Below are 22,411 nucleotides of genomic sequence, written 5' to 3' on the forward strand. Positions count from 1 at the left end.
AAGCAGATGCAAACAGCACAAAGACAGATACCACCAGAGGAAGATCTCTGCACCTGTGAGTACTGGAGAACCCTAACCCTCCACCCCTAACTCCCTCCAAGTTCTTTTTGTCTTAATTGCCTCCAAGGGAAAGGGAAATTCTCTGGACTGGTAAGGCTGGACACCTAGGTGTCCCAATACGAGGACCTGAATCCCACAGCTAGTTACTCTGGAATCATGATTGTTGCTTAGGTTTTCAGAGGACTCCAAGTCCCTTCCTGCTTCTGAGGGGACACAAACTCTATAACCCCCAAGCACACTTACCTCTGTTTGCATTTTCTCTAGGCCTGGGACAAGTGGAGAGAGAGAGAGAAAAGATGTAAAGATAGGAGGGTCTTCTTTAGCATCCCAAAGTTAACTTGCAATTCCTGGTTTCCAACCCAGTATCTCTTGTTCCTAATATCTGTTTAACTCTTCCACCTCAGACTCCCAAATGAGCTGATGTTCTTTATGGAAAAGAGGGTAACCATCATCTCCTGGTGGGCCAATAGGCATTGGTTCCATCCTCTAGTGTCCCTCAAGGACACTGGCCTTTTAACAGGGTCACTGCTAAAACAGGAAGGTAACTCGGGACAAAGGTATTGATATTTTAGGCTTTGTTTTCACACCAGTGTTAAAAAGAAGGAAATAACAAGGGGACTGTGGACTTTATTGTGAACAGAAATCAGAGAAATGGGAAGATTAAAAGGAAGAATGAGCAGCACTTACAAATGAAAAGAGAAAAACCAAAGAAATCAATTAGGATTAAGGGGGAAAAACACATTTTGGACTTTGAGGATCTGGGTTAGGATTGTGGGGAAAGACAAAGAGGGTGGAGCATTAGCAGAAGGGGAAAGGAAGAGGCTTGGTGAGAGAAGAGTATTGTGGACAGAGACAGAGAACCAGTAAAAATGGGACTTGGAGTAAAAGAAAGGTAGAATTAAGAGGAAAAAAGGGATAACAGAGGCAGAGTTGGGTGGAAGAGGAATTGGGGGACAGAGTTAAGTGGAAAAAGCATAATCTTCCAAAAGGGGAGAAGAGTAATCAGTTGGATGAGGTATAAAGACTATTTTTTGAGTTTATTCCACGGGGTAAGGGGTTCTAAAAGGGTGGAGGCCCTGAGCTTTGTAGGAAATGAGTCAGAGTCAGGAAAGGTGCTATCATCTCTCTCCTCACAAACACGTACACCAACCACATTGAGGTTAGACTGGGGCTAGGTAGTAGGCCCCCCCAAAGGGCATGGTAAAGTGGAGTGGTAGTGGTACAGATATACTACACTGCCTGAGTCTGGAGATTGGGTGGACAGTAGAGAGAAAAGGGGGAACCACTCTATCCCTCTGCCTTTCTCTTACCTCTTCTCATGTACCTGGACTGACTTAGCTCCGGGTCTGCAGTTATTCTTGGAAGAAGTGTGCACAGATATCTCGTCTGCATTGGTACAGCAACAAAAGTCCACCTGGTGCTGCAGCAGTGCCAGTGCTACAATCTTGCCTTCAGCTCAGGTGACCTTAAGACCTCCTCTGGGGTAGGAGAAAATATCTTCCTACTAACTCTAAACTTTTCTTTCCCCCACCCAAGATCTTTAGAACAATCTAACCTTGATTTCCCTGCTCTTCTTTTTATTTCTTCCATATGTCATTCTTCCCAGTTCCTTCTATCTGTCTCCTGCTAGTCTTTTCTTCTTTTATACTTATATCCCTCCCATCTCTGGAAAGGGATCTTTCTGATTATCTAACTCTAGTCCTTCATTTTCTGCTTAGACTATTAAGCATCTTGTTTTGGAAATAGGTGGTTTTCTAGCTCCTCGGGGCTCTGCATACAGTAGGTGCTTAATACATGTTTGACTTATCAATTGATTTGAGGTCCAGAAAAGCCAATAATCTGCATGATTTCTTACAGAATTGCTGGATCCAAAACCCAGATTTTTGAATTCTGAATCTGCTGGCCTTTCTATCATGTCAATTCAGTTCCCTCCATTTTTTTCTTTTCCATTTTTTTTTTTCACTTTTCTGAAGATGAAAAAACTAATCTGTTCTGACTTTGTTGAACAGTTCCCCTTTTCCTCAGGACCTTAAGGTTGATCTATCCTCTCTCTGACCCCACCCCCCACCCCAAATCTTAGAGAACTACTGACTTTTAGGAGGGAAGTGAAACTCTGGGGTTTGGAGATAAGGAGATGGGGTGGGGATTGAAAGGGGGGGAGACTACAGGCCAAGCTTAAAGGCTGATCCACTGAACACCTTCAGTCCTTTCACCTGCTTTCCATTGTAGGCGATGAGATCTGGAGGTTTTGCCATATTCCTAGGGCTCCTGCTGGCCTTGGGCAGTGACCAGAGGGGGTCAGATGCTGGGATCCCCTCTATGGAGGAGACCCTGGAGGTGGAAGATGCCCATCAGTCACCTTCTGGGTCCTGTCAATCAGCCTCCTCCTGTAGGGAATGCATCTTTTCCCACTACAGCTGTGCTTGGTGCAAGCAACTGGTGAGAGGCAGATTTGGGGCAGATTGGTCATGTCTAGGTCTGTGGCTCTGTGGGGGTGGGGGGTAGCAGTGGGGCCCCTCTTTTCTTTCGGTGTCACTCTCCACTCTCTACAGGAAGTTTGAGGGCCTGGGCCCTGGTCGGTGGTTGGAAAGCTGGGCAGGGAAGGGGCCCATCGGATGGGGAGGGGGCAGCTGCAACGCCGAGGCTAGCTGGAGGGTTGGAAGGGGGCTCTGCCAGGGTGCCAGCCCCCTGACTGCCGCCCCCGGCCCGCAGAACTTCACCCGCGCTGGGGAGGCGGAGGCGAGGCGCTGCGGCCGGCGGGAGGAGCTGCTGGCCCGGGGCTGCCCCCCAGAGGCCCTGGAGGAGCCCCGAGGGCAGCAGGAGGTGCTGCAGGATGAGCCCCTGAGCCAGGGCGCGCGGGGTGACCGCGCCACGCAGCTGGCCCCGCAGAGGGTTCGGATCAAGCTGCGGCGGGGTGAGCTGGGGGGAAAGCGGGGTGCGGGGGGGCCCGGGGGGGCCGGACTTGGGAGGGATGATGACCGCCCCCCCCCCAGGAGAGACGCAAGGGCTGCGAGTCCGCTTCCGACGAGTGGAGGGCTACCCGGTGGACCTGTACTACCTCATGGACCTGAGCTACTCCATGAAAGACGACCTGGAGCGCGTGCGGCAGCTGGGGCAGGCGCTGCTGGCCCAGCTGCGCGGGGTCACCCGCTCCGTGCGCATCGGTGAGTCCGGCACCCCGAGTCTACCCCACAGGCGCGCCCCGGCGGGTTTCCATCTCCTACGACCTTCCCTTCGCCGGCCGAGACTCTCTATTCCGTTTTGTTTTTGTTGTTTGTTCTGCAAGTGACTTGCCCAGGGTCACACTGCTAGGCAATTCGTAAGCGTCTGAGTTCGGATTTGAACTCAGGTCCTCCCTACTCCAGGGCCGGTGCTCTATCCACCTAGTGGCCCCGAGACTCTACTTTCTTAGACCAGAGTTGTAAAGGTCTGAACCCCACCGAGGTGGGATCTGGGACTCGCAAGTAGCTTTGGCCTTGATTGAGATTTTATTTTATTTTTCCAATTGCATATTATGAAAGTTTTTCAGCATTCATCTGCTTGCATATTTATGTTACTCAATTCTCTTCCCCCGCCCCATATCTCCACCCCTCACAAGGAACAGTCTAGTGAACTGTTGCTCATGTCCATTTGTGTTCAACTTATTCACATATTAGTCATTTTGTATATGGGCAATTAGGACTAAGGGAGAAGAAAGAAAGCCATGGGATAGGAAGGAAAAACATTAGAGACATTTTCTAAAAAAATCAACAGTATTCATTCAGATTCTATGATTTTGGGGTTTGGGTTTTTTTTATTCTGGATGTGGATGGTATTCTTCCTAACAGGTCTCTCAGGGTTGTCCTAGCTCTCTGAAGAGCTGACAGGAGCTGCATCCATCACAGTTGGTCAACATACAATGTTATTGTTTATGTGTACAATGTTCTCTTGGTTCTGCTCCCTTTGCTTAATGTCAATTCCTTTAGTTCTTTCCATGCTTTTCTACAGTATGACCATTCATAATTTCTTATAGAGCAATAATAATCCATAGCATTCATATACCATAACTGTTCAACTATTCTCCAATTGATGGGCATCCTCTCAATTTCCAATTCTACACCACTAAAAAAGAACTGTTGCAAATATTTTGGAAAAAGTGAGACTTTTCTCATTTTTTTATGATTTCTTCTAGAGATAGTATTGCTGGGTCAAAGAGTTCAATCAGTTTTATTGTTCCATATTGCTCTCCACAACGTTTGAATTAGTTCACAACTCCACCAACAGATGCCACTAGCTTTGTACACAATTCACCCTGTCCTAACCTGAGCTCCACATTTAGATCCCTCTACCCCTAGACCTCCACTTTCACAAAACTCCCTTTCTCTGGTCCACCTACTTCCACCTAACCCTATTTCCCAAGTCATTTTTTTCCCTTTCCTAAATTCTGCTTATTCCACAACTTTTAAGAATCTCTGACCTTTAAATCTCCTTTCCCCTTTGGAAAGCTTCAGTTACTCATTTTATCTTTTCCACCCCAAAGCCTGTCCTATAGACTTTTCTATAAATTCTATTTCCCAATGTTTAATCCTTCTACTATATATCCACTATATTCAAGTATGTGAAGGGCTGAAAGAGGAAGAGATTTGTTTTGGATGGATATTTGTAAAGACAGTTTTACATCTGACATAAGGGGGAAAGTTCTTGATAATTATAATTTCCCAAAAAAGTAGAATAGCTTCAGGCTTCAGGAGATAAGTGGAATATCTTTCCTATTTACAAGCAGATAAGAAAGGGGCAGCTAGGTGTTAAAAGTGGATAGGTAAGCCTTGGAGTAAGGAGGCTCTGAGTTCAGATCTAGCCTTACCAGCTGGGCAAATTACTTAATTGCCAAAGAAGAAGTAGGAGTTAGACAATAGCTCATCTGGGTATTTCTGTTCAGATTTTGATTCTGTGGTTCTGAGGGTATCAGCTAAAATTTGCCTCCTATACTTAGGGCAGTTCTGAGTCCCCCTTTCCCTGGGATGCAACTGTACATGTCTCTCATTCATTTCCTAGAATTCTGTTCTTCTCACTCTTCCAGGCTTTGGTTCCTTTGTGGACAAGACGGTGTTGCCCTTTGTGAGCACAGTGCGCTCCAAGCTTCAAAATCCATGCCCCTCAAAACTAGAAAAATGCCAGCCGCCCTTTAGTTTCAGACATCTGCTGCCTCTCACTGATAATGCTTCTGCCTTTGAGCATAAAGTTGAACAGCAGAGTGTGTCAGGCAACCTAGATTCACCCGAAGGGGGTTTTGATGCCATCTTGCAGGCTGCCCTCTGCCAGGTGTGTTTGTGTGGGTATGTTGGGAGAGGGAGAACAAGGGTAGTCTGAGTTTGATGGGTGGGGGAATGCTGGAAACTAGGGCTTGGGAGCCTAAGAAGACAAAAAGAGACTAGGGACAGCTAGGTGGTGCAGTGATTAGAGCACAGCCTTGGACACCTAATACTTACCTAGCTGTGTGACCTTGAGCAACCCCATTACCTTGCAAAAATAGACAGATAAATAAAAAAGAATAGAGAGGCTAGGGGAACAGGGGAATATGAATAACAGAGAATTACTTAGAGGGTTTGAAGGGGAAAAAAACCCCAAAGACCAAAGACATAGTTATAGACAAATTGATCTCTGAAAAAGTTTAAAATGTTGCCACCAGATAGGTGACTATGGTGGTAGGAGATATATTTCCTCTTTACCTCATTATCTCATTATCACACTGTTGTACCACAGGAGCAGATTGGCTGGAGAAATGTGTCCCGGCTGCTGGTGTATACATCAGATGACACATTTCACACAGCAGGTGATGGGAAGTTGGGTGGTATCTTCAAGCCCAGCGATGGACACTGTCACCTGGATGCTAATGGTTTATATAGCCGAAGCGAAGACTTTGTGAGAGCCGTTCCCCCTTCACACCTTAAGCCCTACATCCCTTTCTATCATTCAAGTCCCATTCCCTGCCTTTTTATCCTCCTGGAACTGCCTAACTACATAACCCCCCCCCCCCCTTATTTAAAGCAGAAGGTCTTCATCTGGGGGTACTTGAATTTTTTTAAAAAATTTAATCACTGTATTTCAATTGAACTCAGTTCCTTTAATTAAAGATTTAATTTATTTTGGGTTTTACAATTTTTCCCCCAATCTTACTCCCCCCCACACACACAGAAAGCAATTTGTCAGTCTTTACATTGTTTCCATGTTGTACATTGAACCAAATTGGGTGTGATGAGAGAGAAATCATATCCTTAAGGAAGAAACATAAAGTATAAGAGATAACAAGATCAGACAATAAGATATCAGGTTTTTTTTTTCTAAATTAAAGGGAATAGTTCTTGAACTTTGTTCAAACTCCAAGATTCTTTATCTGGATACCGATGGTATTCTCCATTACAGACAGCTCAGAATTGTCCCTGATTCTTGCGCTGATGGAATGAACGAGTCCATCAAGGTTGATCATTGCCCCCAAGTTGCCATTAGGATATACAGTTTTTCTGGTTCTGCTCATCTCACTCAGCATCAGTTCATGCAAATTCCTCCAGGTTTCTCTGAATTCCTATCCTTCCTGGTTTCTAATAGAACAATAGTGTTCCATGCCATACATAAACTACAGTTTGCTAAGCCATTCCCCAATTGAAGGACATTTACTTGATTTCCAATTCTTTGCCCTCACAAACAGGGCTGCTATGAATATTTTTGTACAAGTGATGGTTTTACCCTTTATCTTCATCTCTTCAGGCTATAGACCCAGTAGTGGTATTGCTGGGTCAAAGGGTATGCACATTTTTGTTGCCCTTTGGGCGTAGATCCAAATTTCTCTCCAGAAAGGTTGGATGATGAACTCATTTCCTTTAAAATTCTCTGTATTTTATTTTATAAATTTGAAAACATTTTTTCTGAGAAGAGATTCATGGATTTTTCTAGATAGTAACAAAGGAATCCAGGTCACTGGACCTGTGGGTTTGTGGAAATGATCTGTTCCCTATGTTTCTTTTTTTTAAGTTTTGCCAAGTACATGTACTTTTAAATTTTATTTCATTTTTAATTTTTGGAATAAAACAAGCATTTCCATAACATAGTATAATTTTTATAGAGATGGTTGTACTTCAAACTTCAAATCTATTATGTACAATTTTCTCTTTCTTTTAAATATATAATAAAGTTATCATATAAATTTCTTTTTTTTCCCTCCTCCTCACTCCTGAGATGGTTATCAGGAAGGGGAAAAAACTCCAAAACTCAAAGGCAGAGTTATTGACAAATTGATCTGAAAAAGTCTAAAATGTTGCTGTACAATTAGATACAAATATATGTAAAATTATTCTGTCTTCTCTGATTCTCAGGATTATCCTTCTGTGGGTCAAATAGCCCAAGTTCTATCTGCTGCCAACATCCAACCCATCTTTGCTGTTACCAGTACTGCATTGCCAATCTACCAGGTGAAGCCTTTCTAGACTTCTGTCTTCCCTTAATTTCCCCTCTGACTCCAACCTTCCACTCTCCTCAGTTTTGGTCAATTCGATCCCTTTTTCCTCTCCCTTAGAACTTCTCTAATTAAGGATCCCTATGATTCCTTAGGAGCTGAGCAGGCTGATCCCCAAGTCAGCTGTGGGAGAGCTAAAGGAAGATTCCAGTAATGTTGTGCAGCTCATCCTAGATGCATATAATGTAAGGCTGGAACTAGGCTGGGGGAGGGAAGCACAGGAGATTATTGGAGGGAGTGGGGGAGGATGGAGAAGGAAACCTCGAGGAAGAATTGGGCTTCTTGGTTGGGTGGTCAGAACAAATATATCTTAGCAGTCAGTTCTTATTTGAACTCCCTTCATTCCTTCTTCCCTATTCCCACAAGATAATTGGTTTTATATATATAGATGAGTAAGGTATGATCCTTAATCTCTAACAATTTGCAGTCTTTTGGGCAGATTTAATTTAATTTTCTTACATCTCTTAGTATTTCTATTCTGGATCACTTCTCTCAACTAGACTCCTTGGATGTCAGAGTCCAAAATGATCTTTTGACATCATCTTCTAGTCCAGGAGTCATCAAACTGAGGGCCAACCCACAACCACCTAAAGATGATCTTGACATGTTTAAATGAAAAAAAAAAAAACTAAAAATATAAAAATTATTCTCAGCTTATAGGTAGTACAAAAACAAGCAGCTGTAGAAAACCCCTGATTTCCAGTCCAACCCTACCATTTTGCAGATGGGGAAGCTGAGATCCAGGATAGTGAATTGTCTAAATTTACACATTGAGATGGGAGTAGAATGCAAGTGTCCTGACTCCTAGACCTGATGCTTTTTCCCTTTTGCTTTTTATTTTATTTTATTTTTTCCAATTACATGCAAAGATGGTTTTCAACATTCATCTTTTTTGTAAACTTTTGAATTCCACATTTTCCCACCTCTCTCCCCATGGCAGTGAACAATCTGATAAAGGTTATACATGCACAACCATGTTTAACATATTTCCATATTAGTCATGTTGTGAAAGAAGAATCTGAACAAAAAGGAAGGAAAAAACCATGGGAAAGAAAAATAAATCAAAAGAAGTTTTAAAAAGTGAACAAAGTATGCTTTGCTCTGCAATAAGACTTGACAATTTTTTCCTCTGGATATGGATGGCATTTTTCTATCACAAAGTCTTTTAGATTGTCCTTGAGGACTGACCTGCTGAGAGGAGCTAATTCCATCATAGCTGATCATCAAAGAATGTTCTTCTTAACTATTTGGCCTGTATCTACCTCTAACTATGTAACACCCTAGACCTCTTCATAATCTAAGTATTTAAAATAATGAATGTAACAACTTTTTTAGTTCACTGACTCTGGGAGTATTTTTCCTTTTGTTTAATTAGTTACTTCACAAAACTGTACCCAAAAGAACAAAAGGGGTTTGATCTCTTCAGGGCAAAGTGACTTTGCAAGTTTTATGATTTGGTTGTTTTTCCCCCCTAGAACAAAATTAGCCACAAGATTGTTATTGGAGGAGATAGAGGGGGAAGGGGGGATGATTTTCATATTATTGTTGTTGTTATCATCCCAACATCTCTTATTTTTCCCTTCTGTGGAAGGGAAGTTAATACTAAGCAGGTCTAAAATAATTGATCTTGGTCTCTTGTCATTTAAAATATTTTATGCCATTACTGCCATCAGCTGTCCCTATTTTTTTTTTAAGGTTTTTGCAAGGCAAACAGGGTTAAGTGGCTTGCCTAAGGCCACACAGCCAGGTAATTATTAAGTGTCTGAAACCGGATTTGAACCCAGGTACTCCTGACTCCAGGGCCAGTGCTTTATCCACTTCGCCACCTAGCTGCCCTGTCCCTAGTTTTCTTTATATCCTTCTAGTCCAATTAGTTTTTCACTGCCATTTGCAAAATGAAGGATATAAAATGACACATGAATTGTTTCAGTGAACATATTTTGTGAAGGGCCTCCTGTTTTAGCACTTTAAGTTTTTCGTGTTTTGTTGACTTCCTTGACATTCCACTTTCCTAGATTTTAGGAAAGCTCTCTGTATGTAGTTTGCATTAAAATGTGCCAATACCTGTACATTAACAATTAAAAAAAAATAGAACTGTACAAACACCAAAAAATAAAAAAAAGAATGTTCTTATTCTGCTCACTACTCATCATCTGTTCATGCAAGTCTTTCTAGGCTTTTCAGAAGTCTTTCCACTCATGATTTCTTACAGAACATCAGTAGTACATTACATTCACAGACCACAACTTGTTCAGCCATTCCCCACTTGATGGGTAATCCCTCAATTTCCAATTCTTTGCCACTCCAAAAAGAGTTGCTATAACTATTTTTATACATTACATGTAGATCTTCCCCCCCCCCTTTTTTTAAGGTTTGTTTTTTGTTTTTTTGCTAGGCAGTGGGGTTAAGTGGCTTGCCCAAGGCCACACAGCTAGTTAATTATTAAACGCCTGACACAGGGTTTGAACCCAGGTACTCCTGACTCCAGGGCTGGTGCTTTATCCACTGCGCCACCTAGCCACCCTTATCTTTCCCCTTTTTTATGATCTATTTAAGATACAGACCTAGTAGTGGTATTCCTGGATAAAAGGTATGCCCACTTTTATTGCTCTTTGGATGTAGTTCCAAATTGCTCTTCAGAATAGTTGAGTCAGCTCTCAACAACAACAGTGCTTTAGTTAGATCAGTGATTTTTGACTTATTTGTCCTATTTCTCAAATCCTTGAGGGTAGGGACATTGTACTAAAATTTTCTAGTTTTGAAGACCTAAAAGGGCCCAGCATAGGACCTTTGTAAATTCTTATTTTCTTGTGTCAAACAAAAATGGGTCCTTAGCAGAGGACAGAACAGACTATTGGATTAGGGAGAAATTTGTGGGGGGTGGTGGGAAAGGTTTGCACCCTCATTGTGATTCTCAACCCCCTCTCTTAGAACCTGTCTTCCACCGTGACCCTGGAGCATTCAACACTTCCTAGTGGGATCAACATTTCCTTTGAATCCCTGTGTGGTGATTCTGAGATCTGGAAGCACACAGGAAGCAAAGGCCAGTGTAATCAAGTCCGAATTAATGAAACGGTGAGATGGGAGTAGGAATGGGAAATAAAATGATGTGAGAAACAGTGAAACCAGGCATGGAGAGAAAAGAGAGGAGCAAGGAAGGATCCTAGACCTTGCAATGGCGGGGGCGGGGGGGGGGGGGCTCATTATTGAGGTATACTCCTAGAATGAGATGAGATTTTGGGCACTGTGTTTGTGTGTCTGTGTGTATGTGTGTGTGTGATCCCCTCCTTTGGAGTTTTTTGAGTCATGAGTGTGGATCTCATGTGTTCTGATCCTGTCTCCTCCCAAAAGGTGAATTTCTTGTTAAAGATCAAAGCCAACAGCTGCCTCCCCATGCCCCACTTTCTAAAACTACGGGCTCTTGGATTTTCTGAGGAGTTGAATGTGGAGCTGCATACTTTGTGTGACTGTAATTGCAGTGATGCACAATTACGAGCCTCCCATTGCAGCCATGGTCAAGGTGACCTACAGTGTGGCATCTGCAGGTAAGGGGTGCCCCCTTCCCTCTAGTGCTCATTAGGCCTGTCCTCTTAGAACTGCTCCTACCCAGACTTTTCTCTCAACCTCATTCAGGAACTCCTTTCTCCCAGATAGCCCTTGGCCCCCACTAAATTCTATCCCCTGGTACTGTCAGGGTTCCAGGATTTCTCTCCTTATCATCTATTCCTCCGGTTGCTTACCAAGCTCCTTTCTATATCCTTCACATATCCTGAGACACCACCACCAGGTCTCAGTTCACCATTATTCCTTTTGTGGTAGGGCTTGGGGAATAGAAGGTTGAGGACTTTGACATGTGGGAACACTGAGGGGAGAAGAGTAGAAAATAGAGAAGCCCTTCGTGAGAGGTGGGAAGCAGGAAATGAGGCTGGGGAGGGGTGAGGCAGGAGGGCTCTGATGAAATCAAAGAATCTCAGAATGGAGAAATCAGATGCCTATACCCAAATAGGAAACCATTCTATAGTCTCTCTGGCCACTTATGGAGAACTCACTACTTCCTAAGATAGCCTGTACTATTTTGGGGGAAGCTCTTGAATTTTAATTTGGGCCAAAAATCTCCCTTTCTTTTAAGTCTATCCATTGTACCTAACTCTGGCATGTGATGTTAAGTAACAAACATGAGCCCCTCTTCAGACAGATCATGCCTGATTCCTTTAACCATTCCTTCTGTGGATTCTAGTCCTCTAGATAATCTGACTGTTCTCTAGTTTATGAAAGTCCTTTCTGAAAGGTGGTGGCCATATTGAACACATATGGTGCTGGGTAGAGCATCCCGGATGCGGAATCAGGGTATGACCCTCAACTCTAAGACTACCCAGAAGTGTGACTGAAGGCAACTCTCAACTTTCTTGAATCTCTGTTTTCTCAACTGGACAGTGAGGATAATGTTGAGTCAGCTCCAAGTGCTCCAAGTGGTCATCATATGCTAGATGTGGTCTGACCAGGACAGAAGTTACTTAGCCTATTCTGTGCTTTTTATTTTAAAACTTAATTGATTAATTGTTCGATTATATGTAAAGATAGTTTTTAACATTCATTTTTATAAAGTTTTCTCCTTCCCACTACCTTAGGAAAGCAATTAATCTGAGAAGGAAAAAACAAAAAACAAATTAAAAAATGAAAATAGTATGCATTGTTCTGCATTCAGATTCCATAGTCTTGGATCATTGTATTGCTGAGAAGAGCTAAATCTATCATAGTTTATCATTATACAATATTGCTGTTAATTGTGTATAATATTCTAGATGTGGATGGCATTTTCCATTACAAGTCTTTTAGAATTATCTTTGATCACTGTATTGCTGAGAAAAACTAAGTTGGTTATTACACAATGTTGCTATTAATGTATATGTTGTTCTCCTGGTTCTGGTCACTTTACTCAATATAAATTCATGTAAATCTTTCCAAGCTTTTCTGAAACCTGGCTGCTCATTGTTTCTTATAGAAATATTACATTCAATCATTTCCTCTCAGTTCCCAATTCTTGTCATTACAGAAAGAACTGCAATGAATATTCTTCTATATGGGTCTTTTCCCCATTTTTATGATCTCTTTGGGATACCTAGTGGTGGTATTACTGTATCAAAGGGTACGATCAATTTTATTGCCCTTTGGGTATAGTTCCAAATTGATCTCCAGAATGGTTGGATCAGTGAATTACCTCCAACAGTGCATTAATGTCTCAGTTTTCCCATATCCCCTCCAACATTTATCATTTCTTTTTTCTGTCACACTAGCCAATCTGATGTTCTGTTTTTACTGATTCAGCCTTAGATTGTATTAGCTTTTTTGGTGGCTTCATTATAATCTTTTTTTTTTTTTAGATTTTTCAAGGCAATGGGGTTAAGTGGCTTGCCCAAGGCCACACGGCTAGGTAATTATTAAGTGTCTGAAACCAGATTTGAACTCAGGTCCTCCTGACTCCAAGGCCGGTGCTCTATCCACTGCACCACCTAGCTGCTCCACTTCATTACATTCTTGATGTATATTGAGCTTGTTGTTCACTTAAACCTTTAGATCTTTTCCACATTTTTCATGTTGTCTACCCATGTCTTCCCTGTCTTGTAGTTGTGCAATTGTGTTTTTTTTTTTTAAATGAAAATGTAGAGGGCAGCTAGGTGGTGCAGTGGATAGAGCACCAGCCCTGATAGTCAGGAGGACCTGAATTCTAATGTGGCCTCAGACACTTAATAATGACCTAGCTGTGTGAACTTAGGCAAGTCACTTAACCCCTTTGCATGAAAAACCCTCCCAAAAACAAAATGTAGGACTTTACATTAGTACCTATTGTTTTTTTATCTCTCTCTCTCTCTCTCTCTTTTAGTGTTTACAAGGCAATGGGGTTGTGACTTGCCCAAGGTCACACAGCTAGGTCATTATTAAGTATCTAAGGCTGGATTTGAACTCAGGTCCTCCTGACTCCAGGGCTGGTGCTTTATCCCACTGAGCCACCTAACTGCCCCTGTATTTTATCTTAATAGATAAACCTATTTTAATCTTTCAACATATTATTATCTGAACATATTAGCTCTTAATTTGAGCTCTCTGCCATCTGTAAATATTTTTTAAAGTATTTTCCCCAATCATATATAGATGCAATATTTAACATTTTATTTTAAAATTTCTTGAGTTTCAAATTCTCTTCTCTCTTCCTCTTCCTTTCTTCCCTCCTTCATTGATAAGGAAAGTAATTTGATATAGATTATATGTGTACAGTCATGCAAAACATTTTTTCATGTTACTCATGTTGTGAAAGAGAAAAAAAAACAAAAAACCTCCAAGAAAAATAAGGAAAGTAAAGAAAAAGTATGCTTTGCTCTGCATTCAGATGCTATCAGTTTTTCCTCTGGAGATGAATAGCATTTTTCCTTTCCTAAGTCTTTCATAATTGTCTTGGATCATTATATTGCTGAGAATAGCTCAGTCATTCACAATTGAACATCATATAGTTATTGTACTATATAATGTTACTGTACATGATGTTCTCCTGATTCTGCTCATTCCACTTTGCATCGGTTCATGTAAGTCTTTCCAGGTTTTTCTGAGAGCATCCTGCTTGCCATTCCCCCCCACCTCCACTTAAAACTTAATAGCATTTTGGGTTTTTTTTCCCCCAATTATATGTAAAGATAGTTTTCAGCATTCATTTTTATAAGATTTGAGTTCAAAATTTTTCTCCTTCCCTCTCTCCTCTCCCCCCTTCCCAAGACAGCAAATAGTCGTGTTAAACATACTTCCACATTAGTCATGTTATGAAAGAATCAAAACAAAAGAGAAAAAGCACTAGAAAGAAAAAACAAAAAAAGTGAAAATAGTATTCAATCTGTATTCAGACTCCATAGGTCTTTCTCTAGATGTGGAGAGTATTTTCCTATCACGAGACTTTTGAAATTGTCATGGATTGTTGTATTGCTAAGAAGAGCTAAGTCTATCATAGTTTATCATTGTAAAATATTGTTACTAATTGTGTCTCCTGGTTCTGCTCACTTCATTCAGCATTAGCTCACATAAGTGCAGGTTTTTCTGAAATCTGCTTACTCATCATTTCTTATAGCACAATAGTAATCTTTACATTCACATACCACAATTTGGTCAACCATTTCTCAATTGGAGAGCATTCTCTTAGTTTCTAATCCTTTGCCAAAATAAATATTGTTTGTACATGTGTACTAATAAATTCACAAAAATGTATATTTTGTACTTTCCCTTTTTTATGAAATCTTTGGGATATAGTCCTAGTGGTGGTATTGTTTGGTCAAAGAGTATGCATGGTTTTATAGCCCTTTTGGCATAGTTCCAAATTGCTCTCCAGGATTGTTGGATTAGATTACAACTCCACCAACAATGTATGTGTCTCAATTTTGCCACATCCTCTTCAACATCTGTCATTTTCTTTTTTTTTGCTATCTTAGCCAATCTGATAGGTGTAGTGTGGTAGCTCAGAATTGTTTCAATTTGCATTTCTCTAATCAATGGTGATTTGGTGGCATTTTTTATTTTAGTTTTTTTCAAGGCAAATGGGGTTAAGTGGCTTGCCCAAGGCCACACGGCTAGGTAATTAGGTGTCTGGATTTGAACTCAGGTACTCCTGACTCCAAGGCCAGTACTTTATACACTGTGCCACCTAGCCACCCCAGTGGCATTTTTTTTTTCAATATGACCATAGATAGCTTTGATGACTTTGTCAGAAAACTTCCTGTTCATATCCTTTGGCCATTTATCAATTGAGGATTGGACCTTATTTATATAAATTTGACTCCATTCCCTATTGATTTGAGAAATGAGGTTTTTTTAGGGGTTTTTTTTGCAAGGCAATGGGGTTAAGTAACTTGCCCAAGGCCACACAGCTAAGTAATTAAGTGTCTGAGGCAAGATTTGAACTCAGGTACTCCTGACTCCAGGGCCGTGCTCTGTCCACTGCACCACCTAGCCACCCCAAGAAATGAGATTTTTAATTAGAGAAATTTGATGTAGTACTTTTTTCATTGTTATTTCTCTATATTTTTCTCCATCCTGTTTTCTCCCATTTATCCTCCTTTCAATCTCCTTTCACCTTGTCCATTCTCAAAAGTGTTTTGTTTCTGAGTTTTATCTATCCCCAATCTGCCCTCCTTTCCATTAGGCCTCTTCTTTTATCCTCTACCTCTCTTTCCTGTATGGTGAGATAGATTTCTATACTCAACTGCGTGTGTATGATATTTCCTCTTTGAATCAATCCCAATGAGAATAAGGTTCACATGCTCCCCTGCACCTCCCCCATCTTCCCCTTCACTCTTTGGTTCCTCTTTAATGTCAGATAATTTACCCCTTTCTACTTCCTTTTCCTTTCTCCCAGTTCACTCCTTTTATTCACCCCCTTATTTTTATTTTTATTTTAGATATCCCTTCATATTCAACTCACATTCAGCATCTCTATGTATACTCTTTCTATTTGCCCCAATAATGAGAAAGTTTTTAGGAGTTACAAGTATCATTTTCCAAGGTAGGAGTGTAAACAGTTTAACGTTATTGACTCTTATGATTTTTCTTTCCTCTTTGTCTTTTTAAGCTTCTTTTGAACTTTGTATTTGAAAATCAGATTTTCTATTGAACTCTAAGCTTTTTATCAGTATTGCTTGAAAGTCCTTTGCTTCCCAGAATGTCCATTTTCCCCCCTGAAGAATTATGCTCAATAGTACTTTAATGTAGAAACTGCTAACTCTTGTATTATCCTGACTGTGGCTCCACAATATTTGAATTGTTTCTTTTTGGCTGCTTCCAATATTTTTTCCTTGACCCGGTTGCTTTGGAAATTTTGTAATAATGTTTCTGGAAGTTTTCATTTTGGGATCTCTTTCAAGAGGTGATCGGTGGATTCTTTTTTTTTTTTTAGGTTTTTGCAAGGCAAATGGGGTTAAGTGGCTTGCCCAAGGCCACACAGCTAGGTAATTACCAAGTGTCTGAGACTGGATTTGAATCCAGGTACTCCTGACTCCAGGGCCGGTGCTTTATCCACTGTGCCACCTAGCCACACCAGTGGATTCTTTTAATCTCTATTTTACTCTTGTTCTAGAGTATTAGGGCATATCATTCACATTTGAACATTATATAGTAATTGTACCATACAATGTTACTGTATATGATGTTCTCCTGGTTCTGCTCATTTCACTTTATATCAGTTCATGCAAGTCTTTCCAGGTTTTTCTGAGAGCATCCTGCTTTCCATTCTTTGATTTCTTGAGAGATGATGCTCAAGCTCTTTTTTTTTTTTGCTCATGGCTTTCAGGTAGTCCAGTAATTCTTTTTGTTTTTTTCCCCCTAGGTTTTTGCAAGGCAAATGGGATTAAGTGGCTTGCCCAAGGCCACACAGCTAGGTAATTATTGAGTGTCTGAGACTGGATTTGAACTCAGGTACTCCTGACTCCAGGGTTGGTGCTCTATCCACTGTGCCACTTAGCTACCCCATAGTCCAGAAATTCTTTTTTTTAGGGTTTTTTTTTTACAAGGCAATGGGGTTAAGTGGCTTGCCCAAGGTCATATGGCTAGGTAATTATTAAGCCTCTGAGGTCGGATTTGAACTCAGGTACTCCTGACTCCAGGGCCGTTGCTTTATCCACCACACCACGTAGCCGCCCCCTAGTAATTCTGGTGATTAGCTCTTTACATGTTTGTTTAGTTCCCTTTTCTGTATCATGAGTTAATAGACTGCTCAGAATCTTACATTATCTTCTATGATATTTTGTAAATGTTCTCTAAAACACTGTTGCCTTTGGCAATATATTTTTTGATATTCAACAGTGTTTACTGAATAAGTTGACTTTCTGGCACTTTGAACCTTCTCATTGTGGTGACTATGACTATTAAATTTCTGTAATAGTTTGTTTTTAAATATATCAGGTTGGAGCTGCTGAATTGCTTGGAATGATTTGTCATCTTATAGTTATCTCCTCTAATTTGATGCTGTTTTGTATCTTTTTTTCATTAAAGAGTTGATTTTGATTTAACTGCATTTTGATAACCAGGCATATCCATCACCTTCCCATTCTCTTCTTGAAATTGTTCATGATATATAGGGGGTTTTGTTGTTGTTGTTGTTTTAGTTTTTGCAAAGCAATAGGGTTAAGTGGCTTGCCCAAGGCCACACAGTTAGGTAATTATTAAGTGTCTGAGGTCAGATTTGAACTCAGGTACTCCTGACTCCAGGGCCGGTGCTCTATCTACTGCGCCACCTAGCTACCCCGATAATATAGATTTAAGATTTCTAAGTTGTCTACTAACTTTTGGTCTTTTTTATAACTAAATCCCAAACCACAGTTGCCATCCTTCCATGCTGTACATCTTTGCACTGAATCACCAAACATCAATGTTGTATGATGATGTAGTTTGGAGGCTGTCAGGGTTTTTGTAGAATCTTTTTTACTCTTCATCTGTTACAAAAGATGTTGGCATATAATTTGCAATTATTTTCTAGATAATCTATTTATACTCTTCATACTGGGAGGTAAGATGATTGACTGTCCCATGAAATTGGGGTGGCTAGGTGGCGCAGTAGATAGAGCACCTGGAGTCAGGAATACCTGAGTTCAAATCCGGCCTCAGACACTTAATAATTACCTAGCTTGTGTGGCCTTGGGCAAGTCACTTAACCCCATGGCCTCGCAAAAACCTAAAAAAAAAAAAAAAAGAAAAAATGTCCCATGAAATTTTGTCTCTTGTCCTTAAGCACACTAAAAAACGAATTCTAGTAACTCCTTTATTTGCTTTTCCAATAAGATCCTTTCAATGAAATACAAATTCCCTTTTTCTTCTTGTTTTGTTTATAGTGAGAAAGTCAGTATGTATAAAATCATTAGTTGGGTGAGGCAGGGAATGGAGTGTTGGACTTGGAGTGAGGAAGACCTGAATTCAGATTGGACTTCAGATACTTACTGGCCATAGAACCCTGGGCAAAGCATTTAACTTTAATTTCCTCAACTGTAAAAATAGGGATTATATAATACCATTTACCTCCTAGAATTGTGAGGATTGAGAAAATATTTGTAAAAGCATTTACAACTCAGTAGGCACTTTAATAAATGCTTATTTTATTCAATCCACTGGTCATTGGACAAAATATCTCTTTTAGAGTACCAACAATTAAGGTAATATTGTTTTGTTTTTGTTTTTGTTTTTTTAGTTTTTTTGCATGGCAATGGGGTTAAGTAACTTGCCAAAGATCATACAGGTAATTATTTAAGTGTCTGAATCTGATTTGAACTCAGGTCCTCCTGACTCCAGGACCAGTGCTCCCATTGTGCCACCTAGCTGCCCCAATTAAGGTAATATTTATAGATGATTTAACATGTAATGTGATTGGCAACTAGGTGGTGGAGTGATTAGAGCACCAGTCCTGAGTTCAAATTTGACCTTAGACACTTAATAATTACTTAGCTATGTGGCTGTTGGAAAGTCATTTAACCTTATTATGTTGCAGAAGCAAACAAACAAACAAACAAAAGTAATGTTATTCTTAGGATCTTCTGACATGCCCAGCACACAGCTTGGTAAATAGTAGGTGCTTAATAAATGTTTGTTGATTGGTAAGAAAAAGTCAAGATCACTATGGGAGGGGACTACTGAGATTCAGTCTGTATTTTTTTAACGTATTTAGTGGGTGATCATAGCCAAAGAATTCATAATCTAGTGGTCAACCACTGTTGGACCAACTAGTGTTAACAAATTTTGGATTGTAATCTGTCATAGGTACTATATTTGAAGCCTTTTGAGCTTGATAGAACCTGCCAAATTGTGTACTCTCTTTGAGAACAGAGGGTCACTTTCACCTTATAACAAATGAGTGTAATAAGATTTTTGTTTGTATGTGTGTTTTAAAAACTTAAATTGGCCTCTGAGTACCTTTTTTTTTTAAGTTTTTGTAAGGCAAATGGGGTTAAGTGGCTTGCCCAAGGCCACACAGCTAGGTAATTACTAAGTGTCTGAAACAGATTTGAACCCAGGTACTCCTGACTCCAAGGCCGGTGCTTTATCCACTATGCCACCTAGCCACCCCAGTACCTTTCTTATGTATCCACATTAGTCTCTTTAAACAGTGTCTTTTTTTCTTCTTTATGGGAATTTTCATTTTTCTAATATTCAGAATTTCCTTCTTGAGAGCTTTCCTTTGAATTTTTTTAGGTTTTTTTTTTTTTTTTTTGCAAGGCAATGGGGTTAAGTGGCTTGCCCAAGGCCACACGGCTAGGTAATTATGAAGTGTCTGAGGTCAGATTTGAACTCAGGTACTCCTGACTCCAAGGCCGGTGCTCTATTCACTGAGCCACCTAGCCGCCCCTTTCCTTTAGAATTTTAACCCCTAAGATCCAAACTATCTTTCATCTTGACTTTTTGAAATGTTTTCCAAAATCAAAAGCATCTATCAGATTTTGTCCAGCTTTTTGTCTTTCCTAAATTTTAAGATGTTGTGGTCAACTTCTTCCAAGGATCTAATTCAATAATCATATCCTCCTTATTCAAAATCAGGCCACAAAGAGCAATTACCCTTGTCACTTCTTCTACCTTCAAAGAATTTAATTATGACTAAGTCAAGTCAAGAATTAATTAGCTGGGGGCGGCTAGGTGGCATAGTGGATAAAGCACTGGCCTTGGAGTCAGGAGTACCTGGGTTCAAATGTGGTCTCAGACACTTAATAATTACCTAGCCGTGTAGCCTTGGGCAAGCCACTTAACCCCATTTACCTTGCAAAAATCTAAAAAAAAAAATTAATTAGCTGGGGCAGCTAGGTGGCTCATGGATAAAGCAATGAGCCTGAGTTCAAATGTGACCTTAGACACTTAATACTTAGCTGTATAACCCTAGGCAAGTCACTTAACCCCATTTCCTTTTTTTTAAGGTTTTATTTATTTATATTGAGTTTTACAATTCCCCCCTTAATCTTACTTCCCTCCCCCACCCCTACAGAAGGCAATTTGCCAGTCTTTACATTGTTTCCATTGTATACATTGATCCAAATTAAATGTGATGAGAGAGAAATCATATCCTTAAGGAAGAAACATAAAGTATAAGAGATAACAAGATCAGACAATAAGATATCAGGTTTTTTTTCTAAATTAAAGTTAATAGTCCTTGGTCTTTGTTCAAACTCCACAGTTGTTTCTCTGGATACAGATGGCATTCTCTATTGCAGACAGCCCCAAATTGTCCCTGATTGTTGCACTGATGAAATGAGTACGTCCATCAAGGTTGATCATCACCCGCATGTTGCTGTTAGGGTGTGCAGTGTTTTTCTGATTTTGCTCATCTCACTCAGCATCAGTTCATGCAAATCCCTCCAGGCTTCCCTAAATTCCCATCCCTCCTGGTTTCTAATAGAGCAATAGTGTTCCATGACATACATATACCACAGTTTGCTAAGCCATTCCCCAATTGAAGGACATTTACTTGATTTCCAATTCTTTGCCACCACAAACAGGGCTGCTATGAGTATTTTTGTACAAGTGATGTTTTTACTCTTTTTCATTATCTCTTCAGGGTATAGACCCAGTAGTGGTATTACTGGATCAAAGGGTATGCACATTTTTGTTGCCCTTTGAGAGTAGTTCCAAATTTATCTCCAGAAAGGTTGGATGAGTTCACAGCTCCACCAACAGTGTTATAGTATCCCAGATTTCCCACAACCCTTCCGACAATGATCGTTATCCTTTCTGGTCATATTGGCCAGTTTGAGAGGTGTGAGGTGGTACCTCAGAGCTTTAATTTGCATTTCTCTAATAAGTAATGATTTAGAGCAATTTTTCATATGACTATGGGTTGCTTTGATCTTCTCATCTCCAAATTGCCTTTGCATATCCTTTGACTATTTGTCAAATTGGAGAATGGCTTTTTTTTTTTTTAATTTGGCTTAGTTCTCTGTATATTTTAGAAATGAGTCCTTTGTCCAAAACATTAGTTGTAAAGATTGTTTCCCAGTTTACTACATTTCTTTTGATCTTGGTTACAGTGGTTTTGTCTGTGCAAAAGCCTTTTAATTTAATGTAATTGAAATCATCTAGTTTGTTTTAATGATGTTCTCCATCTCTTCCTTATTAACCCCGTTTCCTTGCAAAAATCCAAAGAAAGTAAAAAATTAATTAGCTATTCTTCTTTTATCAGAGAGAGAGAGAGAGAGAGAGAGAGAGAGACAGACAGACAGACAGACAGACAGACATACAGACAGAAACCGAGAGTCAGAAGGGGAAAAGAGAGACAGAAAGACAGAGGGAGAGGCAATTGACTAGCAACAGCTAGAAAATTCTCATTGTTTTCTCATGCCTTTGTGCCAGACTTATGACTTGTTCCTCAAATTCCTCATCTAATTCCTCCTTCTTGCCTGTTGGTCTTGCTTACACAATATTGCTTCTCTATATTTTTCTATTGATCCTCATCAGGTGAGTGAGATATGATCCTTGAGAGCCCTCTAGTTCTTAGTTGCATATCACCAAATATCAGTGATATACATAAAATTGATTTGACCATATCAGATTAATATCTAATTCATTTTGAATGTTATCCATACATTAAAACAGAAATCTGACTCTATAGATTTGATCACTATATATCTTTTCTTAGATGTACTATTTCCATGAAATATTACTGATAACTTTCTCACCATGTTATATCCCTCTAGTGTCTGGATTAGCAGATATAGGTAGTTACTATCTTTTGTCTCCCAGTTTCATTTTAAATCTTCCTTGATCAGAGAGGAGCAGAGGTACACAGAAGGAAGACTAGCAGGGAGAGGAATTTGGGTTAGGGTCCATAGAGTAGAATGGGCAGTCCCTTCACCAAACATT

The 22,411-nt window shown here is 40.1% G+C and overlaps 1 protein-coding gene across 3 annotated transcripts in view; it reads left to right on the forward strand.

The window, feature by feature from the left end:
- LOC141514754 (integrin beta-7-like) overlaps window positions 1-22,411 on the forward strand; it is a 25,125-nt gene continuing 2,714 nt past the window's right edge. The window contains exons 1-11 of one of the 3 annotated variants that reach the window (XM_074225820.1): window positions 3-55; window positions 1,399-1,520; window positions 2,290-2,499; window positions 2,773-2,974; window positions 3,054-3,224; window positions 5,120-5,361; window positions 5,803-5,961; window positions 7,410-7,505; window positions 7,645-7,734; window positions 10,481-10,624; window positions 10,901-11,094. In XM_074225820.1, the coding sequence (XP_074081921.1) occupies window positions 7-55; window positions 1,399-1,520; window positions 2,290-2,499; window positions 2,773-2,974; window positions 3,054-3,224; window positions 5,120-5,361; window positions 5,803-5,961; window positions 7,410-7,505; window positions 7,645-7,734; window positions 10,481-10,624; window positions 10,901-11,094 (1,679 nt within the window). In that variant the 5' untranslated portion in view covers window positions 3-6. Of the gene's footprint in view, window positions 56-1,398; window positions 1,521-2,289; window positions 2,500-2,772; window positions 2,975-3,053; window positions 3,225-5,119; window positions 5,362-5,802; window positions 5,962-7,409; window positions 7,506-7,644; window positions 7,735-10,480; window positions 10,625-10,900; window positions 11,095-22,411 lie in introns of all 3 variants that reach the window. The other 2 variants (XM_074225821.1, XM_074225822.1) reach the window with 2 other exon arrangements.

This window comes from Macrotis lagotis, chromosome 2 (genome assembly GCF_037893015.1).
Source record: "Macrotis lagotis isolate mMagLag1 chromosome 2, bilby.v1.9.chrom.fasta, whole genome shotgun sequence".
NCBI classification, from domain to species: Eukaryota; Metazoa; Chordata; class Mammalia; order Peramelemorphia; family Peramelidae; genus Macrotis; species Macrotis lagotis.